This window comes from Hemitrygon akajei, chromosome 13, assembly GCF_048418815.1.
Source record: "Hemitrygon akajei chromosome 13, sHemAka1.3, whole genome shotgun sequence".
Taxonomy (NCBI): Eukaryota; Metazoa; Chordata; class Chondrichthyes; order Myliobatiformes; family Dasyatidae; genus Hemitrygon; species Hemitrygon akajei.
Genome location: NC_133136.1, coordinates 95,338,697 through 95,360,576, shown reverse-complemented (window position 1 = coordinate 95,360,576; position 21,880 = coordinate 95,338,697). Strand labels below are relative to the sequence as shown.

The window sequence follows — 21,880 nt, the reverse complement described above, 5'->3', positions numbered from 1 at the left end:
TGTACATGCTGGTGATAGAGGATTCACATTCTGAAACATACATACGTTCACATACCCACACTTAGACAGCACTGAGAGACGCAGCAGCATAAGAACTGCACAGAAGCAAACCACTGATGCAATATGAATAAAAGAGAGCTAAAAACAATCTAATCCAGTTAGTTAAAGCTGGTATGGTATCCTGCAAAGAGAATCTATTGATAGGTACTGAGAATAGTAATTTTATCAATTTAGAGCTATTTCAAGAGGATGAAGGTCTCCACAATGTAGTGAATCTATAAGCATTGCTGAGTCAAGTCACATATAGTAGGTGTTTTTAAACAGTGAGGAACACTATATTTTTGGTAAGGTGCCATACCTTGCGTTTACGACCTATCTGCTCACTGCTTCTTCTTGATTGCCTCTTCCTCTCCCTTTCTCTTGCTTTTTCCTTCTCCTTCTCCTTTTCTTCATGATCAAGATCCCGGGCTTTTTTAAGGTGAGCTGCAGCATGAGCCATTACAGAAGGAAAACACTAAGAGTCCTGGTTTTAAAAATTCAAGTCAGCCCAACCAGAGACTATTGGCAAGGACAGACCAAAAGAGGCAGGAATCAAGGTCTGCAATCCTGTTGAAAAGGTCACCCCCTAAATAAAACACTTGCAGTATTCTTAATTCAAAACACAATTTAGATCCATAGACATAATCCTCCCAGAGAATATGAAGCAAGTTTGAACCCAGCTCTCCGCAGACCTGCAATAGGTAATAAGGCAACAGACTTAGAACACATCCTTGAGCACAAAACGTCAGAAGGCCTTCTGGGCCCTGGGACTCACTGTATCTCCCGACTAGAGGAAGCAGGACTCATATTAATGGAAATTGAGGGGGAGGAAGAACCTTGCAGCTTAGCTACACCTCATACGTGCTGAGAAATGGTGCAGTCTGTTTTAATGACTGTGCTGTTGTCTCTCTGCTGGATCATTAGATATTTTTCTTCTCATTTAAAGCTGATCTTTTCCTGAAGATGGATTTCTGCAATCAGCAATTGTACAGTAACAGATAGGTGTGTGATGAGAGGAAATATGTTGGTACTTGTAATGATTTTATTTTTGACGATTTGTTTTTCAGTTCATATGGTTTTCTTGTCCTCAATGATCTTAAGCAAATCCCTAATTAAATATGACTTTAGAGCTTGTATGCATTATGTAGTACACGTCTCAATCCATGGATTGTCTGGATAGTGCATAATTAATTACAGCTGTTCCATTAGCTGGTAAAAACCAGCACCAGTGATATACTTGCAATAACATCTAAAAATTGAATTTTAAAGCAAGTGTTCACCTGGAAGTAAACATGAAAGGCAGCACAGCACACGATTTACTTGACAAAGTCAGTTATAACAGACAGAAAATCTGAATTTCTGCAAATATAAAGCACACTGTGCATCAAATAACATGGAGTATCAATAAAAGCCAAAAATAGCTAGTCAAATAACATTCTACAGTTTCTTGTGATTTCCTCCTCGATTCATGTATCTAAAATATAATTCTTTAACCTCATCCCACTTTAAATGTATTTTTTAAAATCTTAACTCAGAATTGTTAAAGCACAATGAGTTAAATATTATGAAGAAATAACAAGATTTCTTCCATAGAACCACTATCAAATATGTCCTTTGAATCTAGGATCATCATTTTCAATCCACAGAAAGCTGTTCCACTAACAGTAGCAGCACGAATACAGAGATGGGCTCTGTTTCTTGGCGGACACAATTACAAGATCAAACTCAAAAGGATGACTAATCATGGAAATGCTGATGGATTGTTCCCTTTACTGTTGGAAAAGGAAATAACTGAAACATTTACAAGAGGATATTCATCTTAACATATTTTCCCTAATGCAAATTGAAAGTTTCCCTATTACAGCAGAGATGATTCAAAAGAAAACTAGTAAGATCTTCACACTGTTTTAGGTCAACATGGCAACTCCAAATGGCTGGAATGTGCAGTTCCCCCATTTTTACCAATGCTGGGATGAACTTGCCCTTGATAGTGGTTGCCTTATGTGCGGCATAAGAGCTGTTGTACCATCCAAGCCGAAAGCTAAAATTTGGAGGAGCTACACGCTGGTCATCTAGTTGAGTTCCTCTTCATATCTTGTGCCACATTGGTGGCAACCTTGCCATTCTTTAGCATTTGTCTGTTTTTTACGAGGCCAGGTTGCTAGCTCGATGCTCAACCCAGCATGAATGGAAAGTGTGCAAGGAGCCATCTGGATTCGAACCGGGGATCACTCACCTTGAAGTCCAGTGTAGATTCCATTACACCATTTGTTGACTACCAGCTATCTAGACATGATCAAAATGAAAGCATTGTCTCAAAGTTTTGCTATGCACTGTTGAGATGCCAATAGTGCCTTTCCATCCTTGGGAACAGCTTGTATCACCCTGGCAAAAGATTTGTCTAGAATTTGCTGGACCATTCATGGGCACAATTTTCTTGGTAATAGTGGATGCACCTACAAAGTGCACAGAGGCGTGCCCGATCGCCTCAGACACAGCTGAGATGCTAAGAAGCCTCTGTTCAAGGACTGGTGTTCCAGAACACTTGGTCAGTGATAACAAACTACAGTTTGTTGTGGAACAGTTTCAGTCTTTTGGAAAATGAATGGTATAAGACAGATTACATCTGTACCACACAACTAGAAATGGATTATTTGTCCAGAGTCTAAAGAACGCACAAGGGGCAACGTCAGCAGAACACACTGCACTGACACTGAATCAGAAGCTTGCCAATCTCCTCCTTGCATATCACAGTGCAGTGCACTCCACAACCAACAACTCACCAGCTGTGTTGTTCCTGGGTTGCTCTTTGTGTTTATGCTTGAATCTCTTCAAACCCAATATCAGAAAGAGTATGCAAGACAGCCGAGACAAATTGAAGGCTCCTCAAAGAAGGAGGTTTGATCTTTAACTCCTTCACAAGCAATTCTAGTGAGGGACTTCAAAGGTGATCAAAAGTGGGTACTTGGAAAGATTAAAGACTGAAGTGGAGCACTTTCCTCCCCAGTGGATATCAGTATCATTTGGAGGTGATAGATCAGTCAGTTCAGTAAAGCAGAGCCAATTGTTAGATAAGAAAGGCGTCCAGAGCTGTCAGTCCCGGAGCAGACTCTTACAACACCGTAGAGTCCCCAGAACCTGAGTTTGTTTCACAGCCACATTTCTCACCTGCCAAGCAGTGATCCCCCCTGTCGGGAGAGAGTAAGAAATCCTCCACAGCAATTAAACCTTTGGATCTGAATGGGAAAATTTAAAATTTCCTGTACTGTGGATGCCTAGGTAGTAGTTGTATTATTAGCCTTATTTTTCTCACCGCGTATGTATTTTTCCCTCAATGTCGGATCCTCTACCAGAGGCCTAGGAGTTTGAGGGTTCAGCACAGTATTCTTGTTGTTTCTAGTAGTTTGGTCTTCTGGACCGAGATCACAGACGTTGTTCCCAGGATTTGTTGGAGCCACTCTCCCAGTCCAAGTGTCACAGTTCCAAGTGCTCTTGTCACCACTGGGATTACCCTGGCTTTAAACTTCCACATCCTTTCTATCTGCTCTTTAAAGCCCTGGTACTTTTCCTGCTTCTCAAATTCTTTCTTCCTGATGTTACTGCCATTCAGGCTTGCCACATCTGGAACTACTGCTTTGTTCTGTTCCTTCTCCAGTATTCCTATGTCTGGTGGGTTGGCCAGTACCCGCTTCCAGTATTTGGAAGTCCCACAGGATCTTAGCTGTCATTCTCCACTACCTACCCGGGTGTTTCCCATTTGGACTTGGGAGTGTCCAAACCATATTCAGCACTGGTGTGTGAGAGTGAGAGTGAGTGGGAGAGAGAGAGTGAGTGAGTGGGAAAGAGAGAGGGAGAGAGGGGGGTGAGAGAGGGAGAGGGGTGAGAGAGGGAGAGGGGGGAGAGAGAGGGAGAGAGGGAGAGGGGGAGAGGGGGAGAGGGAGAGGGGGAGGGAGAGGGAGAGGGAGAGGGAGTGGGAGAGGGAGAGGGAGAGAGAGAGAGAGAGAGAGAAAGAGACTGACTGACGAGATGTTGAGGTGTTAGGATAGACAGAAGCCAGTAGCTTTGTTCTATAGGTCATGGTCTCTGTGGGTTTGCTATTGTTTAGTGAGTGATGGGGGGGGGGTGACACTTTCTGCTGGAAGAAGTTGAGGAAGAAGAAGTGGGGAGGGTTGTTGTTCTGCTGCTGCTTGTGTATGGGAGGGGGGAGGGGGAGCTTTGAGGTTCTTTTGCTTTTTGTCATTCTTTGTGGTTTTTTTACCTCTATTTGTGGATATCTGCACTTCACCTTGCTTGAAGTAAGAAAGAACGTCACATTATCTCACAGCTCCTTGTTTGTATAAGCAATATGTGGGAGAGCTATTGGAGAAAGGGCTACGCTCAGCCTGATGCTAGGCGAGTGGATGATGTGTGGTGGGGGAGCATTTGGGGCCAGTGACTGTAATAATAATAATTCAAGATATTCATGGTAAAAGATAGGACTGACGCTCAAGTTAACGTCCGTAATTGAGAAAAGGCCAATTTCAATGGCATCAAACAGGAACTTGCAAATGTTGATTGGCAGGTATCAAATGTGAGGCTTTCAAAAGGAAGCTGGCTCAGGGCCAGCATATTCCTGTTAAGAGTGAAGGCATGGCTGGCAAAATTAGGCAAATTAGACAAATGTGAAGGCGGCGCATAGTGTTAACGGCACTAAACAGCAACTCCTTTGCTTACATCTTTGGAAATAGCTCTATCTCCATTTTTAATATCTTTATTTTTCCCTTTCAGGGTTCTTTTGAAGACCCTGTCTGTGAGTTACATGCTGACTACAGTTCTTTGTGGGAATGGGATCTGCTCTCAGGGTTTCAGGACTGGCTGTTGTTTGGCTTGCCAAGGGCTTGGCCTAAGTATTCAGCTCGAGTTTGGAAGCCTAGGATCTCAGGCCTCCGGAGACGGGCAGATCAAGGGTCAGTGTCACGATAAGAGAACCATGTGTCATTGGGGGAGTCAGAATATCTGTGGCTGTATGCTCAGAGACTCATGATCTTTGGGCACTGAGCTCAAAAAAAGCGACATGACGGGCTTTTTACATCGTAAACCAGCGAGTTGTTTGTTATGTCTCTCTGCTCGCTGTGAAAACAGAGAAAACAGAGAAACTTCTTTCTCCTTTATTAAGGAGAGAGAGAGAACCTGTGGTATGTTGAATGCTGAGTGAACAATGTAGTCTTTACATTGCAAGTTGGTGACTTTACTGTTGCTTTGCTCACACTTGAGTGCTCAGTGGCGGATGCCAATGCTATTTTTCTTGCCGGTGGGGGGAGAGGGGATTGTTGCTTGCTGCCGCTTACGCATGGGAGGGGGGAGCTGGGGGGGGACTGTTGTTCATTCTTTAGGGCACTTCTCTGGTTTTGTGGCTGGTTGCGAAGAAAAAGCATTTCAGTATGTATATTCTATACATTTCTTTGGCATTAAATGTACCTTTTGAATATTGACGTCTGGTCAGGAACAAAAGACAAGCCAGAAAGAGGCATCTGGGATCAAGCAAATCTGTTGAAGAGTATAAGGAATGCTGGTAAACACTTAATAAGGTACTAAGAGGGCAAAAAGGGCTGATAAGATAAAGGAATATCCTAAAGTATTTTAAAAGTATACTAGGAGTAAAAGGGTAACTTGAGAGAGAGAGGATTGATCCCTTTAAAATCACATGGTAATCTACATGTGGAGGGACAGGAAATGTGTAAGGTTCAAACTCTAAGCATAAGGATTTTACATCTTCTGACCCTACATTACTTCTTTCTGAGGTTTTGATTTTGCATCTTACTGACAGTGCCATGCCACCCCTTTAGTGTATATCCTTGGATGTAAAGCTCCAAGCTTTGATCTTCTTTCAGCCCCAACTCAGTTATGCCCACAATATATCTGCTAATTTCTAAATGCAGTACAAGATTACCTTGCAGGGGACCGTACTGATTTCACACAATTAGTATTGAGACAAGTTCAACTGAAACTAAACAAATAAGCTACAGATATTTGGAACTATAATGCATGGAAATGGAATACTATTGGCAGTATCTGCCATTAATTCAATCTTGCATACATTTCTGGTTGTCCTGTAAAAGGAAGACGTGGAGTCTATGAAGAGAGTGCAAAGACATTTACCAAGAACCTGAACAACACACACAAAATGCTGGAGGTACTCAGCAGACCAGACAGCTTCTATGGAAAAGAGTAAACAGTCAATGTTTCGGGTCGAGACCATTCATCAGGATTGGAAAGGAAGGGGAGAAATCAGAGTAAGAAGGTGGGGGGGGGGGGGAAGGGAAGAGGAAGAAGTACAAAATGGCAGCTAATGGGTGAATAGATGAAACCAGGAGAGTGCAAAATAAAGAGCTGGGAAGTTGATTGGTGAAAGAGATAAAGGGCTGCAGAGGAGGGAATCTGAGAGGAGAGGACAGAAGACAATGGAAGAAAGGGAAGGGAGAGGAACATCAAAGGGAGGTGATGGGCAGGTAACAAGATAAGGTGAGAGAGGGAAACATGAATGGGAAATGTAAAAGGGGGGGCAATTACTGGAAGTTCAAGAAATCGATGTTCATGCCATCAGGTTGGAAGCTACCCAGATGGAACATATTTCCATTCCCATTCCATCATGTCAGTCCGTGGCCTCCTCTACTGCCATGATGAGGCCACACTCAGGCCGGAGAAGTAACTCTTTGTATTCCGTCTAGGTAGCCTCCAACCTGATGCCATGAACATCGATTTCTTTCTCACCGTAGTAAAGATGGGTACTTGACATTCAAATGGACATGGTGTGGTAAAGAGCCCATTTCTTTGTTGAATGGCTATAACTACAACATGTAATAAATTCTGGTTATTCTCAAAACATATAACCATATAACCATATAACAATCACAGCACGGAAACAGGCCATTCCGGCCCTCCTAGTCCGTGCCGAACTCTTAATCTCACCTAGTCCCACCTACCCGCACTCAGCCCATAACCCTCCACTCCTTTCCTATCCATATACCTATCCAATTTTACCTTAAATGACACAACTGAACTGGCCTCTACTACTTCTACAGGAAGCTCATTCCACACAGCTATCACTCTCTATTATGGGACACTCCATGATGCTCTGACATGCTGGCTACAGATAAGTAAAATGACAGTTTGGAATAATCCTTTATCAATGAGGTCACTTTAGAAATATTTAGGGTAAGTATGTCACCTTAAATGTTTCTGTTGCTACAAATGAACAGATTAAAAAGTAACTTGACTATTAATGCACTGCAGTGTGAAATGACAAAAAAATTAGGACAAACTATATTAAGGCCATTTAAACTCACTGATCTTCCTTACTTTAACATTCTTTTTCATTGAGAAAAGCCCTTCATCTGTTTTTACTGCTGCAAAAGAAGCTATTTTCTCATTTCAACAATTCAGTGGCTTTCAGCAATGCCTCAGTGTACGAGTGACCAACCTATGCTTTTAGATTGCTTTGGTTGATTATGGACTATACTTCATTCGGAGTCTGAAGAGATTTGGTACGTCAACAAATACACTCAAAAACTTCTATAGATGTACCGTGGCGAGCATTCGGACAGGCTGCATCACTGTGTGGAATGGGGAGGGGGATGCTATTGCACAGGACCGAAAGAAGCTGCAGAGTGTTGTAAATTTAAGTGGCTTCAAGTTGAGTACTAGCCTACAAAGTATCCAGGACACCTTCAAGGAGCAGTGCCTCAGAAAGGCAGTGTCCATTATTAAGAACCTCCAGTACCCAAGGGCATGCCCTTTTCTCACTGTTATCATCAGGCAGGAGGTACAGAAGCTTGAAGGTACACACTCAGCGATTCAGGAAAAAGCTTCTTTCCCTCTGCCATCTGATTCCTCACTACCTCACTTTTTAATATATATTGTTTCTGTTTTTCGCACAATTGTGAATCAATTCAATATACATCTACGGTAATTGATTTAGATACTTATTAAGGTCAGGTCACTCGTCTGAATGCTACTGGTACCATGTAACCCATGGTCGGGTGGTCAGCGACTAAACCGACTCCCCCACCAGGCTTACCTGGTGAGGAGGACGGCGAGACACTCCGCAAGACAAAAAACAACCGACCAAAGGGCAGATGAACCCTCTTGTAGGGTCAACGGCCATCTAGCAAACACGTGCCGTGAAGCATGGAAAGGGCATCCCTTGCATCGAAGCTTTGTCTGGCCATTGACTGCAACAGAACGTCCCCCAGCCATCTTGGACCCCACCATGCTGCTGGATCCGGAGGGGATGTCGAAAGGGTACGTCTGGACCTGTGCAACCCCCTACTCACCTAAAATCCATTCACACACACGCCAGGAAATCTGCAGATGCTGGAAATTCAAACAACACACACAAAATGCTGATGGAACACAGCAGGCCAGGCAGCATCTGTAGGAAGAAGCAATGTCGATGCTTCGGGCTGAGACCCTTCGTCAGGACCCCTTGTACTGACAAAGGGTCTCGGCCTGAAACGTCGACATTGCTTCTTCCTATAGATGCTGCCTGACCTGCTGTGTTCCACCAGTATTTTGTGTGTGTTGCACACACACGCTGTTCCTTTCTGAGGAGTGGGGTATCTTCAAGCACATATCAAACCCCACTATCTGACTGAAAGGAACCATCATCCTATGAGGTGGATAGCCAGAGAGAGAGAGAGACTTACCTTTTATTGCATTGAACTGCTGCTGCAAGTTAACAAATTTCTTGACAAATGCCAGTGATAATAAACCTGATTCTGATTCTGAGCCACTGGCAGGGTCAGAGCATTGACTGATAAAAGGCAGTGAGTGGGAATAAAAGGATCCTATTCTGGTTGCAACAAGTAACTAGTGGTGTTCCGCAGGGGTTCGATGTTGGGATAGCTTCTTTTTATGCTGCATATCAGTGATTTAGATGAGGAAATAAATGGCTCTCTTGCCATGTTTGCAGATGATATGAAGATTGGTGGAGCGATAGGTAGTGTTAAGGAGACAGGTAGGGTGCAGAAGGACTTAAAAAATTAGGAGAATGGGCAAGAGAGTTGCCAATGAAATACAATGTTGGAAAATGCATGGTCATGCACTTTGGTAGTAGAAATAAATATGAAGACTATTTTCTAAATGGGGAGAAAATCTAAACATCTGAGATACAAAGGAAATTGGGAGTCCTTGTACAGAACACCCTAAAGGTTAATTTGCAGGGAGAGTCGGTGGTGAAGGCGGTCAATGCAATGTTAGCATTCATTTCAAGAAGTCTAGAATACAAAAGCAGGGATTTATGCTAGGCTTTAAAAGGCCCCAGTGATGGGAGTATTGAACAGTTTTGGGTTCCCCATCTAAGAAAAGATGTGCTGGCATCAGAGAGGGTTCACAGGAGGTTCACAAGGATGATTTCAGGAATGAAAGGGGTGATCAAGTGAAGAACGTTTGATAGCTCCTGCTCTGTACTTGCTGGAATTTAGAAGGATGAGGGAGGATCTCATTGAAATCCTTTGAATGTTGAAAGGCCTAGACAGAGTAGATGTGGAAAGGATGTTTCCCATGGTGGGGAAGTCTTAGGACAAGAGAGCACAACCTCAGGATAGAGGGACATCCATTTAAAACAGAGATGCAGAAAATTTATTTAGCCTGAGAGTGGAGAATTTGTGTAATTTATTACCACAGGCAGCTGTGCAGGCCAGGTTGTTGGGTGCATTTAAGGCAGAGCTTGACATTTTCTTGATTGGACATGACATCAAAGGTTACAGGGAGAAGGCCGAGGAGTGGGGCTGAGGAGGGGGAAAAAACGATCAGCCAGGATTGAATGGTGGAGCAGACTCAATGGCCCAAATGGCCTAATTCTGCTCCTATGTCTTATGGTCTTATACATTAATCCTTTTATTCCCAGAATCATTATTCTAAACCTTCTCTGGACTCTGTCCAGCACGTCTTTTCTTTGATAAGGGCCTTGGAAAAAAAAAAGGGGGCAGAGTTTAGGATGATGGCAACTCCTTTGCTTGCATCTTCAGAAATAGCTCTATTTCTATCTTTGATATCTCAATTTTTCCCTTTCAAGGTTCTTTTGAAGATCTTGACCTGGAGTTACACACTGACTTCGGTTCTTTCAGGAAATGGGACCCACCCCCAGGGCCTCATGATCAGCCATTTCTCGATATGCCAAGGATGTGGCCTGGAAGATTAGCACACCCTCAGGCTGTTGGATTTTCTTGGCTCTGGAGATGGCCAGATTCGAGTACACGGAGGATTGTAAGCAGCGAACTGGCTGGAGGAATATAGGGAGGGTGGAGGGTTATATTGGAGGCAGGGTTTAAGGGTCGGCACAACATTGTGGGCCAAAGGGCCTGCACTGTGTTGTATTGTTCTATGTTCTATATGTTCTATGTTCTCTTGAAATGAATGTTAAAAATTGCAGGTACCTTCCTTATCATTGACTTCAGGGAATCATACAAGAGGACTCCTACATCCCTTTGCATCTCTGAATTCTGAATTCTTCCCCATTTAGGAAATTGTTCATGCTTTTATTCCTTCTACCAAAGTGCATGACCAAACAAGGCACACATCATTCCCTTTCTTTTCCTCTTTGCTTTCCATTCCAGGACATCAGAGATGTCCTCCTCTTTTAAAGAAGTGGGTTTCCCTCCCTCCATTATTGATGCTGCTCTCACCTGCATCCCCTCCATTTCACGTACATTTCCTCTCATCCCATCTTCCTACTAGTGATAGAGCTCCTCTTGTCCTTACCTACTACCCCATCAGCCTCTGCATCCAATACATTATCCACAACAACTTCTGCCATCTCCAAAAGAATCCTACCACTAAACATTCTGCTTTCTGCAGGAATTGCACCCTCTGTGATTCCCTTGTCCATTCAATCCTCCGAGCACTTCTCTCTACAAGTGACTTAAGTGTTCACCTGCCCATACACATCCTCCCTCACCTCCATTCAGGGCCCAGGCAATCCTTCCAGTGTGAATCTACTGTTGTGTCTAGTGCTTCCAATGGGGCCTCCGCTACATTGGTGAGACCCATCATGAATTGGGGGATCATTTCGTCGAGACCTCGGCACCAACCACCACAAGCAGCACTTCCCAGTGGCCAAGTGTTTTGATTCCCATTTCAATGAGATGTTGTGCCAAGATGACGCCACCCAGAGGGTAGAGGAACAACACCTTATAGCAAGTCTGGGTAGCCTCCAACTTGATGGCATATAGATTAATGTCTTCTTCCAGGAAACAATTTTCTTTACTCCCCTATTCCCCACTTTGATCTTTTGCTCCTTCTCACCTGCCAATTATTTTTGCCTGGTCCCTCCTCCTTCCCTGTCTCCTATGGTCCACTCCTATGCTCCAGCCCTTTACCTTTCCCACCTCCCCCCCCCCAACCCCGGCTTCACCTATCTCCTTCCAGCTAGTCCCATTCCCCTCCCCCACTTTTTTATTCTTGCATATTCCCCCCTTCCTTCTCAGTCCTGAAGGTGGCCTCAGCCAAAACTTCAACTGTTTATTAATTTCCATAGATGCTGCCTGACCTGTTGAGTTCCTCCAGTATTTTGTGTGTGTCGCTGACCATACACTCTATTCCATTTGCTGCTTCTTTATCCATTCTCTCAATCTGTTTTGGTCCTTCTCCAGACATCCTGCTTCCTCAATACTACTGGCCCCTCAACCTTTCTTCATATTGTCTGCATACTTGGCCACAAAACCATCAATTCTTTCATCCAAATCATTGACATATTACGTGAAAAGAAGTGGTCCCTGTAGCACAACACATATCCTCAGCAGCCAATCAGAAAAAGCCCTCTTTATTCCCACTCTTTGCTTCCTACAAGTCAGCCAACTTTCTATTCATGCTAATATCTTTCCCATAATACCATAGGCTCTTATCTTGTTAAGCAGCCTTATATGCGCCACCTTATCATATGCCTTCTGTAAATTCAAGTATAAACCATCCACTGACATTTCTTTGTCTATCCTGCCTGTTATTCTCTCAAATAATTCCAACAGATTTGTCAGGCAAGATTTCCCCTTAAGGAAGCCATGCTGACGTTGGTCAATTTTGTCATCTGTCTTCAAGTACCCCAAAACCTAATTCTTAGAAATAGACTCCAGCATATTTTCAACCACTGTATTCAGGCTAACTGGCCTGTTACTTCCTTCCTTCTTAAAGAGTGAAGTGTATTTTGCAATTTTCCAGTCATCCAGAACCTTTCCAGAATCTAGTGAATCTTGAAAGATCATTACTAATGCTTCCACAATCTTTTCAGCTACTGTTTTCAGTACCCTAGGATGTAGTTCATCTGGTCCTGGCAACCTATCTACTTCCAGACATTCCTGATGAAGGGTCTTGGCCCGAAACATTGGCTACTCTTTTCTCACGGATGCTGCCTGACCTGCTGAGTTCTTCCAACGTTGTGTACGTATTCTTTGATCCACAGCATCTGCAGTTGTATTTTTGTGTTTTACTTCCAGACATTTCAGCTTCCCAAGCACATTCTACTTAGTAATAGCAGCTGCACTCACTTCTGCCTACTGGCAATCTCATCTATCTGGCATTCTGCTGGTGTCCTCCACAGTGAAAACTATTGCAAAATTCTTAAGTTCCTCTACCATTTCTTTGTTCCCTGTTACTACTTCTCCAGTGTCATCTTCCTGTGCTGAGATTAACTCTCTCCCTGCTTTTACTCTTTAAATACCTGGAAAAATTTTAGTATCTACTTTTATATCACATCTAGCTTCCCCTCTTATTCCATTTTTTCTCTTTATGACTTTTTTGTTACCTTCTGTTGGTTTTTAAAAGCTTCCCAATCCTTTACCTTCCCACTAATTTATGCAATATTATTTGGCCTCTCTTTTGCTTTAATGGTGTCAAATACCTGTTGTGGCGCGTTGTGTGGTAGTGTCATGAGGAGTGCTTGTCACTCTCGCTTTCAGCTTCCACTGCTGGTTATCAGGCTTGCAAAAAGGAGAGATGAATAAGACTCTCCCTGCCAATGCATAGCCTCTCCAATAGCAAGCCTCCTCGCTGTCAGCACATGGAAACTGAACTCCTTTTGGACTCAGGCTGAACTACTGAGGACAGGGAGAAGGTCTGCCCCCTGGACTCGTAGCATAGACCCACTAGCGTATGGACACTAGCGAATGCAAGGACACTACCGTGGCCGGCAAGTGAAGTCAGAGCCAAAGTAAAAGCAATAGAGAGGGCAGACAAGGAAGCCACAACTAGTGGGAAGATAGAGGATTGAGAAGATTTCAAATAATTGCAGAAGAAAACTAATAAGGTCATTAAGAAGGAGAAGATGAATTATGAAAGGAAGCTGGCAACTAATATCATAGAAGATACTAAAAGCTTTTTTAAGCATATAAAGAGTAAAAGAGAGTCAAGGGTAGATATAGGACCAATACAAAATGATGCTAGAGATATTGTAATGAGAGATGCAGAGATGGCAGAGGAGCTGAATGGGTATTTTGCAGCAGTCTTCACAGTGGAACACAGCTGCAGTATATTCAAGAGTGTCAGGGAAGTGAAATATGTGCAGTGAAAATTACGACTGAGAAGGTGATCAGCAAGCTTAATAGTCTGAGGGTGGATAAATCTCCTGGACCTGATGGAATGCACCATCTGGTTCTGAAGGAAGTAGCTGGAGAGATTGCAGAGTGATTAACAATGATCTTTCAAGAATTGATAGATTCTGGCATTGTACCGGATGACTAGAAAATTACAAATGTTACTCTGCTACTTAAGAAGGGTGGGAGGCAGCAGAAAGGAAACTATAGACTTGTTGGCCTGACATCAGTGGTTGGGAAGTTGTTGGAATCAATTGTTAGGGATGAGATTACGGAATACCTGGAGGCACATGACAAGACAGGCCAAAGCCAGCATGGTTTCCTGAAAGGAAAATACTGCCTGACTAACCTATTGCAATTTTTTGAGGAAATTACAAGCAGGGTAGACAAAGGAGATCCAGTAAATGTAGTGTACTTGGATTTTCAGAAGGCCCTTGAGAAGGTGCCACACATGAGGCTGCTTAGCAAAATAAGAGCCCATGGAATTACAGGGGAGTTACAAGCATGGATGGAGCATTGGCTGATCAGTAGAAAACAGAGAGTGGGAATAAAGGAAGTAGCCATTTGGCTGGCTGCCGGTTGCCAGTGGAGTTCCACAGGGGTCAGTGTATGGACTGATGCTTTTTATGATATTTATCAGTGATTTATACTCGGTGGTAAATGGATTTGTGGCTAAATTTACCGATGATACAAAGATAGGTGGTGGAGGAGGGGTAGTGTTGAGGAAACAGAGAGACTTCAATAGTTTAGGGGAATGGGCAAAGAAGTGGCAAATGAAATACAATGTTGGGAAGTGTATGGTCATGCACTTTGGTGGAAGAAATAAATGGGCAGACTATTATTTAGATGGGGAGAGAATTCAAAATGCAGAGATGCAAAGAGACTTGGGAGTCCTTGTGCAGGATACCCTAAAGGTTAACGCAACACACCCAAAATGCTAGTGGAACGCAGCAGGCCAGGCAGCGTCTATAGGAAGAAGTACAGTCAACATTTCAGGCCGAGACCCTTCATCAGGACTAACTGAAAGAAAAGATAGTAAGAGATTTGAAAGTAGGAGGGGGAGGGGGAAATGCGAAATAATAGGAGAAGACCGGAGGGGGTGTGGTGAAGCTAAGAGCTGGAAAGGTGATTGGCAAAAGAGCTGGAGAAGGGAAAGGGTCATGGGATGGGGGCCTAGGGAGAAAGAAAGGGGGAGGGGAGCACCAGAGGGAGATGGAGAACAGGCAAAATGATAGAAGACTGAATTTTGAAAGCACTAGATAGTGTGGATGTGGAGAGGATGTTTCCTATGGTGGGGGTATCTTGAACTAGAGGGCACAGACTCAAAAACGAGAGGGCAACCCTTTAGAACAGAGGTGAGCAGGAATTTTTTTAACTAGAGAGAAGTCAATCTGTGGAATGCTTTGCCACAGACTGCAGTGGAGGCCAAATCTGTGGGTATATTTAAGGTGGGATTTGATCGTTTCTTGATCAGTCAGGACAAGAAAGGATATTGGTGGGATGTTGATGGAATGGTGGAGCAGACTTGATGGGCTGAATGGCCTGATTCTGGTCTATGTTTTATGGTCTAAGAGCAGTGTGAACTGCCTTAATGACTATCGTCCAGTAGCACTCACATCTGTGGTTATGAAGTGCTTTGAGAGGTTGGTCATGGCTAGAGTCTACTCCTGCCTCAGCAAGGACATGCACTCACTGTGATTTGCCTAGCTCCACAGTGGATGCAATCTCAACGGTTCTCCACATGGCCTTGGTTCACATGGGCAATACAAATACCTATATCAGGATGCTGTTTATTGCCTATGGCTCAGTGTTTAAAACCATTATTCTGACAGTTCTGATCAAAAAGCTCCAGAACCTGGGCCTCTGTCCCTCCCTCCGCAACTGGATCCTCGACTTCCTAACCGGAAGACCACAGTCTGTGCAGATTGGTGATAACATCTCCAACTTGCTGACGATCAACACTGGTGCACCTCAGGGGTATGTGCTTAGCCCACTGAACTAGTCTTTAAACACCCAAGACTGTGTGGCTGGGCATAGCTCAAATACCATCAATAAATTTGCTGTTTATACAATCATTGTTGGCAGAATCTCTGATGGAGATGAGAGGGATGTACAAGAGTGAGATGTACCAACTAGTGGAATGGTGTCGCAGCAATAACCTGGCACTCAGTGTCAGTGAAACCGAACAGCTGATTGTGGACTTCAGGAAAGGTAAGACGAGGGAATACATACCAATCCTCAAAGAGGGATCAGAAGTGGAGAGAGTGAACTATTCCCAGTTCCTGGGTGGCAATAGCTCTGAGGACTAAACCTGGTCCCAACATATCACTGCATCTCTAAAGAAGGAAAGACAGTGGCTATATTTCAATAGGAGCTTGAGGATATTTGGTACGTCACCTAAAACATTCAAAAAATTTCTATAGATGTACAATGGTAAGCATTCTAACTGACTGTATCACCATCTGGTATGTGAGGGGTGGGGGCTACTGCATAGGACCGAAAAAAGCTACAGAAAGTTGTAAAATTAGTCAGCTCCATCATGGGCACTATCCTCAGTATTATCCAAGACATTTTCAAGGAGCAGTGGCTCATAAAAGGTGGCTTCCATCATTAAGGACCTCCACCATCCAGACATGCCCTCTTCTCCCATTGTATCACAGGCCTCCATTTCAAGAATTATCAACTTATCTTGGCTGTCTTAAAGGAATAGCTTGGTTTTGACAAAAATCAGTATTTCCCAAAAATTAAGATCTCACTGAGGAAATTGCCATCAATAAAAGGACACAACTTGGTATCTATAGAAAGCATAATAAATTCTACATAACACACACAAAATGGTGGAGGAACTCAGATCAGAAATTATGAAGAAGGGTCTCAGGCCAAAGCGTCAACTGTTTATTCATTTCCATAGATGCTACCTGACCTGCTGAGTTCCTCCACTATGTTGTGTGTTGCTTTGGATTTCAAGCATTATTGAATTTCTTGCATTCATAATAAATTTAAACAAGTTTGATAGATTTTCAGAAGTTATTGAAATTATGGATATTGGATTTAAGTGAAAAAATTAACTCTGCGAAAAGCATTCCACCATGATTTTATTCAATGGCAAGATGGCCTACACGTCCTTCTGACTTGTATGAACTTATCTAAATATCTAACATTCAAAGTAAAAATTGAATCAAATACTTAGAAACAACTGCAATCACAAAGCAACTCAATAAATGAGTTAATATGCACTATCTTCCCACTGCTATCCCACTCCATTCACATAAATAGACTTCTTATTGCTACTCAGGGTTAACTCAGTACAGGTCCAGTGGACAGATTCAGGAGAAGTCCAATATTATAATATAGACAGGGAATTCCCAGTGAAGTTTATGCAACAAATATGGGATTTCCACGTGCCTTTGGGAATCCTGAATATTGTGAAACTAATTCTCAGTAACACCAGCCAGTTGATGAAGAACTAACAGCATTTCAAAGTAAGCTTCATCATATTTTTTTCTGTAAAGTCACTTTCTGTAAAGCACATAAGGGATAAATAACCGCAGACTCTTTGAGAAGCAAGAAAAGGTATTGTGGAATGTTGGATAACAACTTTAAACAACTCCTTATCCAGTCTGGATACATATTCCATTGCTTGTTAGGCAACATTTCAAACATCCACCTCAATATTGGAAATTAAAGGGTTATCATACAAGGAACATTTGATGGCTCTGGGTCTGTACTCACTGGAACTTAGAAGGATGAGGGGGGATCTCATTGAAACCTTTTGAAATGTTGAAAGGCCTAGACAGAGTAGATGTGGAAAAAATGTTTCCCATGGTGGGGAAGTCTAGAACAAGAGAACACAGCCTCAGGATAGAGTGGCATCCAATTAAAACAGAGCTGTGGGGAAATTTCTTTAGCCTGAGGCTGGTGAATTTGTGCAATTTGTTTCTACAGGCAGCTGTGGAGGCCAGGTCGTTGAGTGAATTTAAGGCAGAGCTTGATAGTTTCTTGATTGCACATGGCATCAAAGGTTCTGAGGAGAATGCCAAGGAGTGGGGCAGAGAAGAAAAAGGATCAGCCATGATTGAATGGTGGAGCAGAATCAATGGACCAATTCTGTTCCTATGTTTTATTGTCTTATGGTCTATGGGCTGAACAGCACTTTGAGCCAACATGAGGTTGTGAGGAAAGCCATAAAAATTCATGTTGGTTCCTTCACACCACTATATACATTGCCAACACTTGCTGAACTTATAATTGTATTCAAATTTTTTGTGTTCCTGTAACAAAAAAAAACTTGATTTGGACAGATAGCTCACATTTTAGATTGCTCATACAACAATGCAACAGACTCATCATGTCTGTATGCTTCATTACCCTTCACCAGAAAAAAATGGGGATTAAACCTCATTAATTATAATTGAAAACAAGCTACTATTCCTTCTAGGTGCAGTATTTCTATTAAACTGTGAGCTTCAATTCATAATTTCAACTGTAAATCTTAAAAGAGTAAAAGATTTAGTGAAAAACACACACAAAATGCTGGTGGAACACAGCAGGCCAGGCAGCATCTATAAGGAGAAGCACTGTCGACGTTTCGGTCCGAGAGCCTTCGTCAGGACTAACTGAAAGGAAAGATAGTAAGAGATTTGAAAGTAGTGGGGGGAGGGGGAAATGTGAAATGACAGGAGAAGACCGGAGGGGGTGGGATGAAGCTAAGAGCTGGATAGGTGATTGGCGGAAGTGATACCGAGCTGGAGAAGGGAAAGGATCATGGGACGGGAGGCCTCGGGAGAAAGAAGTGGGGGGAGGAAGCACCAGAGGGAGATGGAGAACAGGCAAACAACTAAATATTTCAGGGGTGGGGTAAGAAGGGGAGGAAGGGCATTAACACAAGTTAGAGAAGTCAATGTTCATGCTCCAACCTGAGACCTTTCAGTTAGTCCTGACGAAGGGTCTCGGCCCGAAATGTCGACAGTGCTTCTCCTTATAGATGCTGCCTGGCCTGCTGTGTTCCACCAGCATTTTGTGTGTGTTGTTTGAATTTCCAGCATCTGCAGATTTCCTCGTGTTTGCTCAAAAGATTTAGTGAGTGATTGACTCATAGAACTATGGAGCATAAAACTGGTCCCTACCATCCACATGTACCCATGCCAAACATTATGCCTACCTGCAGTAATTCCATTTGCTTGCAATAGGTTCATACCTTTCTCTATATTGTTGATGTAAATGTATGATTTAAATGAATCTTAAACACAGTGATTCTATCCAATCCATTAGCTCCTCTGACAGTGACTTCCAGATATGAAAAATAGTTGCATTAAAAAAACTCTCAAACTCCTTCCTCTCACCTTTAACTTAAGACTTCTCATTTTTGGTACTCCTAATTCTATCTACTCTATTAATGCCCCGTATCATTTACCATTTTAGTCCACGTGTATTTTCAATTCAATACCATGTCAGCTCACTCTTCAGGTTCAACCAAAACAGAACAGTCAGCAACTCATGCTGCATCGTTGAGGAAAAAAGAAAAAGATTCAACATTTCAGGTCAGAGAAGCAGTGGAACTCGTGTATTTGGACTTTCAGAAGTCTTTGAAAAGGTGCCACACATGAGGATGCTTAACAAGTTAAGAACCCATGGTATTACAGGATAGATTCTAACATGGATTGAGCACTGGCTTATTGGCTGGAGGCAAAGAGTGGGAATAAAGGGAGCCTTTTCTGATTGGCTGCTGGTATCTAGTTGTGTTCCATAGAGGTCTACGTTGGGACCGCTTTTTTTTACATTACATGTCAATGATTTGAATGACAGAATCGATGGCTTTGTGGCCAAGTTTGCAAAGATAGTTGGACAGGCAGGTAGCGTTGAGGAAGCAGAGAGGCTGCAGAAGGACTTAGGAGACAGATTAGGAGAATGGTCAAAGAAGTGGCAGACGGAATACAGTGTCAGGAAATGTATGGTCATGCAGATTGGTCATGCAGCTCCAAACCATCCAGCCCTTTTACAGTATGGGCTTCCCAGTCTATAACCATATAACAATTACAGCACAGAAACAGGCCATCTCGGCCCTTCAAGTCCGTGCCGAATGCTTACTCTCACCTAGTCCCACCTACCTGCACTCAGCCCATAACCCTCCATTCCTTTCCTGTCTATATACCTATCCAATTTTGCTTTAAATGACAATACCAAACCTGCCTCTACCACTTCTGCTGGAAGCTCTTTCCACACAGCTACCACTCTCTGAGTAAAGAAATTCTCCCTCATGTTACCCTTAAACTTTTGCCCACTAAGTCTCAACTCATGTCCTCTTGTTTCAATCTCCCTTACTCTCAATGGAAAAAGCCTATCCACGTCAACTCTATCTATCCCCCTCATAATTTTAAATACCTCTATCAAGTCCCCCCTCAACCTTCTACGCTCCAAAGAATAAAGGCCTAACTTATTCAACCTTTCCCTGTAACTTAGGTGTTGAACCCCAGGTAACATTCTAGTAAATACCTTGAAAGATATTTGGACAAATACGTGGATAGGAAAAGTTCAATAGGCTTCAAAGATACATTTAATGTCAGAGAAATGTATACAATATACATCCTGAAAATCTTTTTCTTCACCAACATCCACAAAAACAGAGGAGTGCCCCAAAGAATGAATGACAGTTAAAACATCAGAACATCAAAACATCAGAAGGGAGATTTGCTAATGCTACGGGGGAGACTTTAAACTAGAATGGTTGGGGGGTGGGAATCAATTTTAAGAGACTAGGAGGTTAGCTCACAAATAGAGAAAGCCAGTAGACAGTGTGTGAGGGAGGATAGGCAGGTGATAGAGAAGGGGAGCGCTCAGACCGAAGATGTAGAGGAGAAGGAAGAAAAAGATAATAAAGTTGTTTGCACCATTAGGGATAAACAGAGAGGAAGAGGTGGAGAGTTTCTTAAATGGATCTATTTTCATGCAAGGAGCATTGTAAGAAAGGTGGATGAGCTTAGATCATGGATTGATACCTGGAAATATGATGATGTAGTTATTAGTGAAACATGATTGCAGGAGGGGTGTGATTGGCAACTAAATATTCCCAGATTTCATTGCTTCAGGTGTGATAGAATCGGAGGGGCAAGAGGGGAAGGTGTTGCAATGCTTGCCCAAGAAATTATTACAGCAGTGCTTTGGCAGGATAGATTAGAGGGCTTGTCTATTTGGGTGGAATTGAGGAATGGGAAAGGTGTAGTAACACTTATAGGGGTGTATTATAGACCACCTAATGGGGAGCGAGAATTGGAGGAGCAAATTTGTAAGGAGATAGCAGATATTTGTAGTAAGCACAAGGTTGGGATTGTGGGAGATTTTAATTTTCCACACATAGTCTGGGAAGCCCATTCTGTAAAAGGGCTGGATGGTTTGGAGTTTGTAAAATGTGTGCAGGATAGTTTTTTGCAGCAATACATAGAGGTACCGACTAGAGAAGGGGCAGTGCTGGATCTCCTGTTAGGCAATGAGATAGGTCAGGTGACGGAGGTATGTGTTGGGGAGCACTTCGGGTCCAGTGATCACAATGCCATTAGTTTCAATATAATTATGGAGAAGGATAGGACTGGACCCAGGGTTGAGATTTTTGATTGGAGAAAGGCTAACTTTGAGGAGATGCGAAAGGATTTAGAAGGAGTGGATTGGGACAATTTGTTTTATGGGAAGGATGTAATAGAGAAATGGAGGTCATTTAAAGGTGAAATTTTGAGGGTACAGAATCTTTATGTTCCTGCTAGGTTGATAGTTTTAGAGAGCCATGGTTTTTAAGGGATATTGGAAACTTGGTTCGGAAAAAGAGAGAGATCTACAATAAATATAGGCAGCATGGAGTAAATGAGGTGCTCGAGGAATATAAAGAATGTAAGAAGAATCTTAAGAAAGAAATTAGAACAGCTAAAAAGATATGAGGTTGCTTTGGCAAGTAAGGTGAAAATAAATCCAAAGGGTTTCTACAGTTATATTAATAGCAAAAGGATAGTGAGGGATAAAATTGGTCCCTTAGAGAATCGGAGTAGACAGCTATGTGTGGAGCCAAAAGAGATGGGGGAGATTTTGAACAATTTCTTTTCATCAGTATTCACTAAGGAGAAGGATATTGAATTGTGTAAGCTAAGGGAAACAAGTAGGGTAGTTATGGAAACTATAATGATTAAAGAAGAGGAAGTACAGGGTCTGATTAGCAGCAGTCAACATAGATTTGTGCGTGGAAGGTCATGTTTGACAAATCTTATTGAATTTTTTGAAGAGGTTACTATGAAAGT

At 42.7% G+C, this 21,880-nt stretch overlaps 1 protein-coding gene across 24 annotated transcripts in view; it reads right to left on the bottom strand.

The window, feature by feature from the left end:
• Nucleotides 1-21,880, bottom strand: part of ank2b (ankyrin 2b, neuronal) — an 874,534-nt gene that overhangs the window by 526,533 nt on the left and 326,121 nt on the right. Inside the window, exon 1 of one of the 24 annotated variants that reach the window (XM_073065105.1) lies at nt 359-809. The exons of the other annotated variants lie outside the window; for them this stretch is intronic. Within the exon in view, the coding sequence (XP_072921206.1) occupies nt 359-499 (141 nt within the window). The 5' untranslated portion in view covers nt 500-809. Of the gene's footprint in view, nt 1-358; nt 810-21,880 lie in introns of those variants that run through there. 24 annotated transcript variants of the gene reach the window in all.